The following is a 14,269-nucleotide window of genomic DNA, read 5'->3' as shown; positions in this document are numbered from 1 at the left end:
TGAGGCTGCCTGTTCCCCAGTACGAGCAGTAGGTGGGCTGGAGGGGCGCACAGGGCTGGGGGGAGGCTGGATGGAGCAGCTCAGAGAGGGCAGTGCTTGCACCGTGTGCCTGTGGGTGCCACCCAGCCTGCTCTCTGCTGACCCCAGCAGGGCCACCTTCACTCCTTATACATTTTAAGTTGATCCTGCTTATGTTACCAAGTTTTATTTTGCTTTCTTTAAGTGTTTATCTGAGTTTGTGCCTTGTACATCATGTGTGTGACTCTTACCCAGTCAACAGCCAGCGTTTGACCTGCCCGTGCTGCCAGCCAAAATTTTGGAGAAGGAGCTCACTGCTGCATCCTGAAGGGTGCTGTGGAGGCCCAAAGCCAGAGCAAGTCTCTGCTGTGAGAGGCTTCTCTATAGACAATGGCAAAGGAAAGGCTTGCCAAGCTTCTTACATCTCACCTGTCCCCTCTGAGGGATGCCACCAGGCTCTGTCTTATTCTTTCCCTGAATTCACTCTTGCTGTTGCTTTGGTGCTGTATCTTCTTACTCTCTTCCCTGCCACTTCTCTATTTGATTAACCAGAAGTGTGTGAGGATTCGTTTTCTACCCCTACTCCCCTCCAGTACACCAGCTGGCAGGGCCGTTTCCGCTCTGCCTGCCTCAGGAAGACAACTGCCTGCTTCCACACATGGCTTTGGCTTCTCTTTCCTCCAGCGCAGCCCACAGCCACAGCCCAGCTCTGCCCAGGCACCAGCTCTGCCCACTCTCCGTCCATCTTTCCTCTTCCCAGGCTCCGTGGATGGGTCCCAGTCCCTGAGCACAGAAGCGGGCACTGAGGGTTATGAGCAGCCTGCAGCTGCCTCTGCAAGCGGGCGGCTCTTGTTCCCAGCAAGCAGAGGTCACTGGTGGCATTGGAGGTCCGGTTGTCTCCAGCTTGCCCAGATCTTCTTCCACTGCCATCCCATGCCCAGCACACTGAGGCGCAATTGTTGGGTGTTTTAATTAGCTAAGCTCCCTGCTGCTCTCCGGGGTGATGCAGGTTGTGTTCTCCTGTGAGCAGGCAGGCCAGACTGTCCCTGTGCCCCTGAAAGGCGAGCTCAGGTGCACTGATGGCTTCAAGGACTGCAGCATGGGGAGAAGCACCAGCTTCTCCTCCTGCATTTCTGGGTTTCTGGGTGCAGTGAAAAGGGGAAAGCAGCCCTTCACCCACCATGGCAAAGTAAGATGCCTTATACTCCCTTATTGCTTGGCCAGATGTCTTCCTAGCCTTACAACTGTGCGCTTTTTTGATGGTGGTGCCCTGCCCTCTCTGCTTAGGGCTCTTGCTTTCCATGCAAGCACCCAGGGATGCACCCATCTCCCTTGTCCCTCCCACAACCACATGGGCTCCTTCCCTTCTTTTGGCTTCTGCCCTCATGATAGACACCTGAGCACAGCTCCCCTCCTCTTGAGTGCCGCCTGCGGCAGCAAGGCACAGCCTGGACAACACAAACCCCTCTGCAGGGGTCTCTATTACTGGAGGCCCTGTGACATCTCCGTAGCATCCCAGGCCAAATGAGGGGGCTGCTGCTCCTGTGACAGGGCTCCCATGCTGCCAGGGTGCTGGGCGGAGCAGAGCATCCCTAGGGCACTTGCCCAGTTGGGTGCCTTTTCCAGCCTTGCAGAGCTATTGTCCTGCTGCAAGATTGCCACAGCCCTCAGTCATCTCTCCTTTCCTGCTCCCTCTCGTTCCCCAGATTTGTTTCACTTCTTTTTCCCAGCAATGTTGTGTGGACAGGACTGGTCCTCATCCACTGCCCAAATGCTCTTCCTCCCCTGTGGTCAGTTAGCCCTGCTGGGGCTTAGAAGCTGCCTCAAACTGCAGGTGGTTTTTCACCTGGGAGGGATCAAGACCTGCCTACCTTCTCCAGCAAGCTGCCGAGGCAGGTAGCCAGTTTGGGAGGCACGAAGCAGCCAGTCGCAGGTACGAGGCACCCGTGCAGAGCAGCACACCCGTGCTACCTCCTGGTTGTGCCCGGCGCCTGGCTCCCTCCTGGGTGAGCTGCTGCTCGCTGCTGACAGTCGGGATTTCAAACTCTGCCTGGGCGCACCCCAGCCAGCCTCAGCCACCCGCCTTCCCTGCCCTCTGTTGTTTCCTTCACTTGTCTGGGAGCGGGCTTTTGTGCAGTCTGGTGTGTGAGCTTCTCCTTCTGCCATTCCTGCCTTCTGTAGCTTCCTGCCTCTTCTGGCTTCCATCTGCTTCAGATCCTCACTGAGAGCATCTCCCTTCTCCTTACCAGTCTCTCTCTCTCCCTTTACTCCTATTTGCTGCTTGTAAAGTCAGTGTCCAGAACTGCACTGGGAGAAGCTGTTCCCTGATGCAGAAGAGCATTTCTGTCCCCGTGCTGTTCATCAGGCCTTCAAATACAAATTGCCCCAGTGCCATCTTTGGTGACCCCCAAGGAAGGCAGGCAGACATCCAGGAAGCTACTGGCTGCATTTTGTGCATCCGTTCGGTGCTCAGTTGGCTGGGTAAAAGTTCCCTGTGCATTTTGGTTTGTCCTTCCACTCATTTCCCTTCATCTCCCCACTTCCTTCATTTATTTATCCCCAGCCCCCTCCGCCCCACCCCAAGAAGTCGAGTGTGTAAGCACCAGCTCCACCACCATCCGGGTAAGTTGGGTGCCGCCGCCTGCCCAGAGCCGCAATGGGGTCATCACCCAGTACTCCATTGCCTACCAGGCAGTGGAAGGAGATGACAGCACCAAGCATGTGGTGGATGGCATTGGACGGGAGCACTCCAGCTGGGAGATCAAGGACCTGGAGAAATGGACCGAGTACAAGGTGTGGGTAAGGGCTCACACCGATGTGGGGCCAGGACCGGAGAGCGTCCCCGTGCACGTGCGCACTGACGAGGATGGTAGGTGTTACCGAACTGCTCCCTCAGCTGCCCCGGGGTGACCAGTGCTGCCCTAAATGAGGTGTTTGCAGAGGGGAGAGGGAGTGGGGATGTGATCCCTGGCAGTGCTGCCGGGAGCAGTGCTTTGGTCGGCTGCTTCAGGCAGCAGGTGAAGGCGTCACGGTGCTTTGGCTTTCCGGTGCTGTATGGTGGTGAGTTCCCTTTTCCTGAAGGCAACGTGAGCTCTGCCAGCCAAAGGCTTCTCGCATTGTGAGAGCAGGACTTAAAGTTTACTTGTTGACCTGAAATCCAGCAAACTAAGAAGGAGAAATGAAATCCATTTGAAACTTGTAGATATCGCAGGAAAGCTGCTTCCCGCCCCGGCTTCCAGGCAAGCCACAGCTTATATAAATCTGCTCTTCCGCTCAAGAGTCAGAATATCGCATGTACAGAGCACTTTACTGGAAACGACAGCTTTAAAGAGAAATTGCTTTGTATTAGCAGGGCTGTCAGTTATGTCATCATGACTTAAGCCATTTCCTTTGAAAGTGCCAGAGCTCAGGGTGACAGTAGGAACTTCCATGGCTTCACGCTGACCCCAGAAGCTGCAGATTTAATGGGAGGAGAAAGAGGCGCACCATCCAGGCAAAGAAAGGATGATCTCTGCATTGCCCAGGCAGTAGCAAATTGAAACCAGACGTGTTACGGTTCCCCTAAATGGACTGCCACTGTCCCCCTCGTCTCGGTGGCTCTGGAAGCGGTGTCTGGGAATGCTGGCTGACGGCATGCCTGGGCTGGCAAACACATCTGTGTGTCTCCTGCTGCCTGCATTGTTTGCTTCAGCTCTCCTTCTGCAGACTTGTAGCCCAGGGGAAGCTGCTACCCCAGAAACGTCGCAGCAAGCGCTCTCAGTTTTTGGGCACTGGGGTTGGACGTTCCAGCTCAGCTGTCAGGAGCGATTTCACATCCCTCCGCCATGCTGATGCTCAATAGGTAGCCACGCTAAAGGAATGAGAAATGCTAAACTGCCGTCTGAAAACAAATTGAACTTGCCCTCTTGGGTCTGGGATGCAGCGTACGCCTCCCATAACAGGGCGACTTCCCCTCCTGCAGTGGGACGGTGTGCCCTGAAACACCGGGCTGCTCACACACACAGCTTTGCGTGTCCCCACAGCGTCCCTGCACCATGTCCTGCCACGGCCTCTCACCTTCTCGTGGCAGCAGAGCTTGACACACAGCTTCCCTGTGGTTCTCGGGGAGGATCTTGCTTTTTGCTCGGGCTCCTGGCTGTGCGTGGGGGCAGGTGCCTTGCTAGGACAGGAAAACCCTGCGACTTGTCCAAGGTCACTGTGCTAAGTGAGCTGGATCACAGCGTAGGCTGCTCCAGACGGGAGGAGGTAACTACTCAAGCACAGCCCCCTCCATTCCCGTATCTTGGGCTAGCTTCACAGTGCTAAAATGCTCCATTCCTCCTTTCTCTATTTTATTTAATTACGTACAATTAAGACGGACATCTGGGGAAAATAATGAATTGCCCTGCGGCTTAAAAACTGCGCGTACCTGCTGGGTAGCTGTTTCTTCCCCATCTACTTGGTCGAAATAGCAGCATTCATTATGTCTGCTTGTCAGCTATCCATCCCTAATTATCTAATACTGATTGTTTCTTGCTGCGTGGAGAATTGGGGCGGAGGGGGTTCCAAACCCCTGGACTTTCCTGGGCGCTGGGAGGTGGAAGGAGACGTGCAGCAGAGGTGTAAGGATGGAGCCCAGGCGCCTCGCCGGGGTGCTGGGCACTCTGCTGGCAGCCCTCCCCTCTGCAGGGAGCGCACAGCTCCGCGCCCAGCCGCTTCGGGAGGCAGCAGCTCTCCAGGAGCAGCCAAGAGGCTAATTTTTTAGCATTGACATTTTTGTCACAGTCGATGCAAGAGCAAAAAGTAATAAGGAGGTAATTTTTCCAAATGGTAAATACGGTATAAATATATTTTTAAACGGGCTTCACCTTGCAAGAAAATTGATATTTTCTGGGCAGTGTAATTTTTCATTTTATTATCAAAAAGCATTCAGCTAGCCGTGCATGAAATACAGTCCCTAGAGCTGTCACAATCCCCACAGGCCCCTTTATCTGTCTGAGTTCAGTGACTGCTGTCTCTGAGCTCTGGGTTATTGTTTTAGGATGGTGCTTTTCCCCCTCATTAACCTCTTGCTGTCGCAGGGGATGAGCATGCACACGCTCTGGCTAGTGGCAGGTACCAGGGCTGCCCGCGAGGCACGCTCAGCACCCAGTCGTGCTACCTGGGGCTGCTGGACTGCGTTTAGATGTACGCAAGGGGATCTGAGAGGAGGAGGTGTGCAGTGACAGGCAGGATGCAAAAAGGGCTTCAAAACCCCTGCCTCCGCTTCGGGGCACCCTGAGCTGCAGGTGGTTACCATACTCTTTATATTCTTATATTGCTCTTTGCTTCTGGCCACTGCTGGGGGACAAGAAATGAATCTGATCTGGCACAGCTGCTCTTACAGGGGTATTGGTGCATATCGCAGCCCTGCTCTTTCCCACTGAGAGCAGCAGAAGCGCTGGGACAGGGTTGGGGTTATGGTCACACTGGAAAACCGCAGTGCGACCTCCCGGGCAGGTGCAGGGGACTCGTGCCAGCAGGGTCGTCCTTGCAATGAGGCAGAGGGAAGGTAGCAGAGGGGTAAGAGCTGGCTGACAGCAGTTGCGTGGTGCCTGCTAAGTGTCCATCCCATGTGTGTTACAGTGCCCAGTGCCCCACCGCGAAAGGTGGAGGTGGAGTCTGTGAATTCGACCGCCATCCGGGTGAGCTGGAAGCTGCCCATCTCCAACAAGCAGCACGGGCAGATCCGGGGCTACCAGGTCACGTACGTGAAGCTGGAAAACAACGAGCCCCGAGGGCAGCCGGTGATCAAGGACGTCATGCTGTCGGAGGCACAGGTACGGCACGGGGACCGTGGGCTGGTGGGCATGGCACCTTCCCTCTGCGGAGGGCTGGGCTGGCTGGGCCCAAGCATTTCTCGGCTGCCCCTTGCAGCTCTGCAGCGTGGGACACAGCCCTGCCTGAGCAGGGCGAGCAGTTTAACCACAGACCGTGGCTTGCAAACTGGTAAAAAGTTTACTCAGGAAAAAGCTGCTGTAGGAAAGATGATGTATCGGGTGATGCTCCTCTCTTCCCCCTTCTCCCACATGTACCTCTCTCTGCCTGCCTCATCCTGTGCAGACTCCAGCTGGAGCAATTTGTGTTTTGCTGGTCAGGTTATAACCCTTTGGAGAGTTGTAAATAAGCCTCAGCTCTGCTGCTTTCGTGCTGCTGACTGCGTGCAGAGCAAAGCCCCTCTCTGGGCAGAGCCCGTGGGGCGCTGCCTGCCCGTGGGACACGTGGGGTAGTTGGGCACCCTCAGGTGGGGACAGCTGCCAGGCTGGGCAGCCCTGGCATGGCTCAGCAGACCTTCCCTTCCCTCCTGCTGGTGCTAGGCAGGGACTTGACCTTGAACTGCTTCTTGAAACCAAACTGAAGAGAAGCCACCTGAGTCCAGGAAAGGCTGAAAGAAAAAGTGGTGAGGTTCAGGCCCACATCGCCTGTAAACAGCTTCACCTTCTGCCATCCTGATACCACGCTCTGCTCGTATTCATGCAGTCTCCTGGGTACCTCACTGGCACTTAGCCAGGGCCCCATTCCCACCCAGAGCTACAGGCATGGTTATGGGCTCTGTTCAGACCCCAGAAAGGGTACTAGCCTCTTTCCCAGAGTCCCAGGAAATTTTTGGTGCCCTGTGATGATACACAACTCCTCTCTGGAGCAAGGGTCCTTCGTCGTGCACGACCCGTGCTGTTCTCAACAAAGATAATGGTATAAATGAAGTACAGGATCTGCTGCTGTTGGAAGCGACGAGTAATCGATTCAGAGCTGGCTTGCTTGAATGATGCCCAATATAAATACTGGAGAGCTGCAACGATTAATTGATCTATCTCCTGAACGCAGCTGTGAATCATTTATACGTTTGTCAGTGGGGAGTGCAGCGCACAGAGGCGGCTTTACTCCCCATTCATATTCTGCAGGATAAAACTCAGTAATAACGTGGAAAGGGAAAACTTTAAAGAGAAAATGCTGTAAGGGTCCTCGCAGTGTTATCTGGGGCACATCTCTGTTTGTTTCAGATGTTGCTTTATTTTAATCATTAGAAAAGCTACTTGCTGCCCTGTACTTATTCCAGGAGGATATAATCTTCCATGTTGTTGGAACAAATGGTGCTTTGTTGTTCAGCTGGAGTTTGGAGTTAATGGGTTGGTCTCAAGCGTAGGTGGGTAAAGCTGGCAGTGTTCTTGATGGTGTTTTCACATATTTTATGCTTGCCCAGCCAGTTCTGCTTTCATTCCTTACTCATATGCATTTTGGAGAGAGGAAGGAACCCCACACTAATGTGCAGAGCCACTAATGTACCAGAGCCAGAAACTTCCCAAGGACTGCTGGATTTTGCATGGCTCTGAGTGTGTGCAGTTGTCATCAAGGAGGCGAGTTGCTTGAAGTTTCCTGTCCTGTCAAACCACTTAGCAGTCTTTCATATTTGGTGAATTTATGTGGGAAAGTCCTCGATTGCTGCAGTATTTATGTGCTGGCATACACTGTGCTGAGTGCATCTGCTGAAATTCCTGAATGGAAGCGAAGGCCATGAGACAGTTGCACAGAAGTGACTGCTGTGAAGGAGTCACGTCGCTCGTGGGATAAACTAGTGATGACCCTGCAGGGAAGAGATTTCACTGGCTTGGCAGAAGAGCTCTTCATTTCCTGAAAGAGCGAGAAGCCAGGCATGACCTGTGCTTGTGGTGAAATGCATCTGCTCCAGAAGCTGAAGAACCCTCTGAGAGCTGCCATCTTTTAGTACAGCAGCACGTGTCTTTGCCAACAGCCAGAGGTATTTTCAATGGAAGCAAACAAAGACTGACTGGTACACCTGTCCCTGAAGGTCACGGGATGTAATGGAGTCCTGTTCAGTACTCATAAACATTCCTAACATTTAAACCGATGTACAGGGAGATAATTAAACTGATTGAAAATGTGGGGTCAGAGCAGAAATTCTCGGGACACCTAGGCAGAACCCCTCCTCCTGCCCAGACAGGCTGTCTGCTGATGCTGAGGAGGTATGTATACCACATAATCTGCTTCCTGCAGATGGTACGAAGACACTGGTATTAAAGCTGACTCGTGATTTTTGATGATTGAAGATGAGAAATAGAGAGAGAGTAAACGAAGATGAAAGGAAGAAGAAAAGGGAATGGAGATGTTAGCTATGCAGATAATACAGATTCTCAGTTTTCAAAACCAGTGGAGCGGAAAGGATTCAACCATCAGCAGTGAAGTGGGGTCCCTGGTGCTGGAGAGATCACATTTATTTTGCAGCCTCCTGCCTAGGGAGAATAATCAGCTGTCTGGAAGGTCCTGTGATGGAGCTGAGGCTCCTCACTCCTCTCTACGGCTGTGACTGATGACCTCCATCAGGCTTCTGTGTGCCTTCTAGCCTGAGCTCTCACTCCTACGGACAGACTCATGGACCAGCAGAAGTGGCTGTTTCCTGGGGAGGAGCACCCAGTGACAGCGAGTGTCCCACCCACACCACCTCCTGCAGCCCCTGCCGTCGTGGCTCAGCCAGGTCCCACGACAGGCAATGGCAGAAGGTTTGTTTCTGTGCCCTGGGTCTCCTTCACATCTTGTCATTGTAGGAGCAGCTTCCTGGCTGTGATCATCCCGGCACGGAGAGCGCCTCTGGAAGGAGCAGGGCTGAGCCCTGCCGCTCGTTTGCGCCCTCCAAGGCAAGCAGCTAAACCTGGTGTGAATCTAGGTGTTGGATCATTGTGTTCTGCTCCCAGCCTGCTTATCCTCATCCCAGAGTGGAACATCTTTGGGGCGTGCTTTCTCCCCTACCCTCGACTTTGTGGCACCTGCTGGGAGCTGGCTGGATACAGCTGGAGGTCTGGTTTTGTGGAGAGACTCCTGCCACCTCCTCCTCCCTGCAGAGTTGTAGCAGGGGAGATGTATGCAGCCCACAAGAAGGACCGCAGGTTTCTGGGAAGACTGTGTGGTCTTCGCAGGTGGCACTTCTCCATCCAGCGTGGAGACTGAATGCACGTCCCACCAGAAGAGCAGGAAGAGGTAACGGCAAGCACTTCAAGCTGCTGGAATGAGATCAAAGAAGATGGGAAGCAGAGACTCCTGTTCTCCCTGGGCAGTGCCCACCCCAGGCGTAACACAGAGGAATTTACAGCCTCCCCCTTTTGCTGGGTGCTAGTCAGGGATCCTTATCAGGATCTGCTTGGAACAACTCTTGCTTGTGCGCACCTAGGTGCGGAGGTGAGATACACCCTGCTCCGTGAGCGGAGCAAAACTGAAAGGCACAATCCAAAAGGCATTGCAGTAATGGACAAAGAAGTTGTGGAGCCCACAGACTTCTCCATATCCAACAGGCTCAGCGCCCTGAGCTTGCATCTGGAGTTTCACTGTTGCACCACGGTCGCTGAAGCAGAGAGGAGGATCTGCAGGAAAACCCAACATCCGCTTCCCTTAGCTGGGGCTGCTCAAGAGGGCTGGAGTCTGTCTTTTGTAAGAGCCATGGTCAGGGAAAACAGCCGTTCCCTGGTGAGACATGACTATACTGTGTGGTGTTGAAGTGTAAAATGAAACGTTAAGGCATTGCAGCTGCCATAAATACAGACTGTTAGCTTTAGCACTTCCCTGAGCCATCCTGCCTCATGCGCACAGCACTGTCGGAATTCTTTTTATGACAGCTCCTGGGCCTTTCAGATCAATTTGTCTTACTGACCAATCTTCAGCATTTAAGAAGCAATTGAGCAAGTTTAGGAAGGAAATGTTTTGATCCGCAGATGATATTTTCATAATGAAACTGAATTTATATCAGGCTATTTATGCAGGCCTGGCTTTTCACTGTTACTCCTCCAGCACAGACCTCGAGGTGTTTCTCTGCACTCTGATCTGATACAAGATTAAAGGCCACTGAAACATCGGAGCAAACACAGTCTGAACATTAAACGTTGGCCTAATATCCTGGTGGATAATAATCCCCCTGCTGCGGTGTGAGAGCTGCGAGGTGAGGTGGCCTTGCTCTTCCTTGCAGTGGGGCATCAGCGTCTGCTGCTGGAGCTAAACGTGGACAGCACTAGGGCAGCTTGGGGTGCCACCACCCACACGGCCATCGTCCACCAGGAACAGTGTTGGAGCAGCAGTGTCCTTCTGGGGGAAAGAGCCGCCAGGCCTCACGTCCTTCCTGTAGCAAGATTTTTTTCAGGCTGTAGATAGCAGGGCAGAGCACGTGGCTGTTGGCCGTGGGGTGGGGTGGCCGGTGTAGGTAGGACATCAGCAGTGGCTTGGGTTCAGCTGAGCACACAACACTGGAAATAACACCAAGGTGCTAAAAAGGGGACCTCTGGGGACAACAGTGGTCAGTCAGGGCTTTGACTTTTGACTTTATAGGAAGTCTTCAGGGACAGCTTGACCTCTTTGCTGAAATTAAATTTGAAGATGGCTTAGCAGGACAATTCTTTTGCAGTCGTATGGCATGAAATAAGTGAACTGTAAGAAAATCTTAGAGGAGCATTTCTCCCATAGCTGCTTCTTTGTGAATTCAGAAAATGAAGTAGCAAATATTTTGAAGGCATGCCATGTATTTTACTTCTGAGGAGAGTTCTCTACCACTGTGATAAGCTCCAGCCTGTGAAAGCCACCTCAAATAGCCTGAGTACAAAAGACAACTTGTAGCTTTAATACCATTTAGTACTTCCGCAGCATCAGCAGGTTCCCAGGCACTTCAGCAGCATTAGCTGGGCTTCCCAGTGTCCTGAGAAAGTCGGGATCTGAGCGCCATTTCACAGCTGGCGGTTCAGGCTCAGTGCAGGGCTTGCCAAGGCTCATGCTGTGAGTCAGGGGCAATAATACCTATCTTCCACTTTCATCTCCGTGCTTGAACCCATCGACCGGTGCTTCCTCCAGGCAGATTCAGTAACCTGAGATGTAACGCATCACCTTGGCTGAGAGAGCTCTCTGTGATCTCTGCAAACCTCCCTTTGGTGCATCAACCGCAAAGAACCATGCTGCTGGCATGCCTCTCAGTTTTGATGCCTTATAACCCCAAATCCCATCAGAAACCTGCATGGTCTCTCTCCAGAGCCGTAATTGAGCTGCCATGGCTGAGATCCCACGTGATCTTTTACTGGGAAATGTTTTGTGTAGAAGTCTTACCTGCAGGGCTGCTCTTGCCAGATGAGTGTTTGCCGTTTGCTGCTGTGATGCCATGTAATGAGGAGCGAGGAGCTGTTCCCTTGGTACGGGCACCAGCAGTAGCCCTGCTCCAAGCCATGCGGCGCTGTTGGAGAGGAACAGCTTAGTGTGGAGCTCTGGGTAAGATCTCAGCCTCATTGTTTCCAGAAGATGACCCTTCTCAGTTTTCTGAGGTCCCCAGAGCACTTTCTTGAAGGTCTGTAAAGGTCATATTGGTACGTCCCAGCAGACAGTCCCTGGCGGGTTTTGTGTGTTGAAGTCTCTAGTTTTTAACGAGAGATGGTGGCTGGAGGATCACTGGGACAGAAACTGGGGATCAGCCCACAAAACTGTGAGTGCTGCCGCTTGTGGGGCAACCCTGATCCCCAGAGTCTTGTCCTTTCTTTCTCCTGCTGGTGGAAGAGGCAGAAAAGTGCAACCAAAGCCAGAAAGGGAAACAACTGCAAAGTTAGGAAGTGGTGATCTCACCATCGATATGGGAAGGAAGCTACTTGCCCCCATTTGTGTGAATGATCTCAGACCTGCCGCGCAGGCTAGCAGCATGTAGAAAATTGCTCTGTCCCATTCCTTCCCTTGGCACAGCCTGTGCCAAGCGACCCTCTGTGTATAAGTGTTATAATCCCCCCACCCAGTCCTGCTAACCCCTGCTGTCGTCGTCATCGTTGTCATCCCCTTCCTACACGTTGCCCCTTAAAATTCTGTGTCTCCATTTTTCTTTCCTCCTTCCTTTCTCCCCCATCAGTGGAGAGCTGAGGACTCCGTCGACCATGTAAGTACCACTTGTGTGTATTCCAGGTTGGAAAAGAGGGGTTTGGTAAATCGATTTGTGAATTTTGTAGACACAGTGCTGTCAAAACATCCCTTTCACTCCCTTAATGAGGCTGGAGAGTTACATTGTGAAACCTTCCACAAGCAGCAAATCCAGAGAAAATTGGCATTTAGATTGCTACTAAATGCAGAAAAGCAATTGACATTTCCCATAATCTGTATTTCCAGCTTGTTGCAGTGCAGTTTTAGGCAGGCTCAAGTGATCGACTCAGGAGGTGCATCCGACTTTCTGCAGCAGTTGGCCCACCGAGTCACACAGTAAAATTAGATATATAATCTTTAAAGCACATTGATTGTAGTCATGAAAAATAACCTACACTCTCAACCATGACCTTTGGCTGAAACACGGATCGTAATAAGAAAACAATCACATTTAAACAGTTAAATCCAATTTTTCCCACATAATTTTGAAATATAAAATTGGAGGAACAAACTCGAAAATGACCTTTTTAGAGTCAGCAATTCAATTACGTGCCCTGCTGTGAGCTTCCCCGGCACGAAGCATTTCTCCTCCTGCTTTCCAGGGGAGAGCCGCGCTTGGAGTGGCTTTGTCATGCCAGCACTGTGTTTACACGAGGCGATCAGACCTTCTTTCCTCCATCCCTCGTCTCTCTTCCCCTCCTCCCAGCTCGCTTGCTTTGCTCCCGGTGGCATGCTTTTGCGTGTGAATTCCTCTTTGCATGGATTTGGGAGGAGTGAATTCTCTTGGGATGTTCAGAGTCTGCAGGTTTTGTGTGAGTGCTTCCCCCGCGGGCCCGTTGGCACCGATCGGGCTGGGTGTCCACTCACCCGCACACACGGTGCTGCAGGGGCGGAGGTGGGACGGGACTCTGGTTCACACGGTGATTTTGGCGGGGTTCTTGTTGGTGCTTGTTGATTTTTTTTTTTTCCTCTGGGCTGGCTGGTTCCGCAATGGTAACAGGGTGATTTTGATGAGTAAGCCTGGGCAGGGAAACCTGAACCAGCAGCACCGACTGGAAATCAACAGCTTTAACGGCGTGGGTGTCTGTGCGAGTGAGTGCTGGGAGACTGGCTGTGCTCTGGGAGCCACCGCAGGGCCCTTGTCCTTAGTTTTAATGGTCCCAGTCCCTTTCACAGCACCCCCAGCTGAAGGCCCTTCAGGGGGAGCTGCGGAGAGCTGCTGTGCTCGCAGCTTTTTGGGCCTGGCCAGCCGAGCTTGGCACGAGCCACACTGCCGCTGGAGGCCAGGAGGGAGGAGCGGGCTCCGCGCTTTGATCTCGCATTGAGGTGCGGAGCCATGCCCTCCTCCTGCCCAGAGGAAGCCAGAGCATGTGAGGATGCCAGTGCCCTGCCTCCTCCTCTCAGACCTCCCACAGCGCAGGGTTTTCCCTCGGGTCTTGCCAGTGCCTCGTGCTGACCCCGTCTGTCCCTGCCGTGCCCGGCGGGGAGGGCGAACGTGGTGCAGCGGCACTGCAGGTGCTCCTTCCCCGAGCTCACTGCTGCCTGCCTTGCCCTGCTGCTCTCCCCGCGGCTCTGCTGCAAGACACAACCTCAAAAATCCCCAAACGAGCCCCCACGAGGTTTCCACAGCTGGCTGAACTGGCTTCTGCTCTGGTTCACAGCTCCACGGTCCTCTTACTCTGTGGGGTGGCTGCATCCCCGGCCCGGTCTGCCTTCATGGGGGGCTGTCTCTAGGGCATGGGGGTTAGGCCGTTCCCTTTTCCTGTGCACAGGTTGCTCATGGGTCCCCAGGAGGGCCAAGTTAGAGACAGGGTGAGCTGAGGCAGGTGAGTGGTGGAGCGGTGGCAGTTACCGATGGTTGGCTCCATGGGGGTGCCAGTGGGGCGAGACGTGTGTGCTTGGGTGTCGTGCATGAGCGTGTGCCAGTGAGCATGCCCGTGTGTGGCTGTTGGAGACACTGACCCCAGCGCCCTCCTTCCGCTCACTCTGGTAATGGGGATTTGCTCTTCTCATTTGCCTCTTCGCCGCCTCATGGACGCGCTCCCAGGAGACGGTCATTGGAGGCCTGCTGCCAGAAACCACCTACTCCGTCACCGTCGCTGCCTACACCACCAAAGGAGACGGCGCCCGCAGCAAGCCCAAAGTCATCACCACCACAGGGGCAGGTGAGCGTGGGGAGCAGGGACCGCAGCCTTGCAGGGGTGGTGGTGAGACCTCCCGGGAGGTGCCCGGGGAGTACGGCCACGGCACCTGTGCAGGAGGAAGCGAGAGGGCTGGAGGTGCTGCCGAGGTGCATGCTCCTGGGATCTCCAGCCCTTCCTTACAGGCTTTGCCGATGGATCACCCGAGCAAA

The 14,269-nt window shown here is 53.5% G+C and overlaps 1 protein-coding gene across 1 annotated transcript in view; it reads left to right on the top strand.

Annotated features, from left to right (window-relative positions):
* PTPRF (protein tyrosine phosphatase receptor type F) overlaps positions 1–14,269 on the top strand; it is a gene marked incomplete at its 5' end in the record, with an annotated part of 233,115 nt that overhangs the window by 173,477 nt on the left and 45,369 nt on the right. The window contains 4 exons of the mRNA XM_084290689.1: positions 2,582–2,887; positions 5,623–5,816; positions 11,909–11,935; positions 13,964–14,081. Coding sequence (XP_084146815.1) covers positions 2,582–2,887; positions 5,623–5,816; positions 11,909–11,935; positions 13,964–14,081 — 645 coding nt within the window. The remainder of the gene's footprint in view (positions 1–2,581; positions 2,888–5,622; positions 5,817–11,908; positions 11,936–13,963; positions 14,082–14,269) is intronic.

Source organism: Netta rufina (assembly GCF_964035555.1).
Source record: "Netta rufina genome assembly, chromosome: 8".
Taxonomy (NCBI): domain Eukaryota; kingdom Metazoa; phylum Chordata; class Aves; order Anseriformes; family Anatidae; genus Netta; species Netta rufina.
This window is presented reverse-complemented; position numbering and strand designations above follow the sequence as displayed.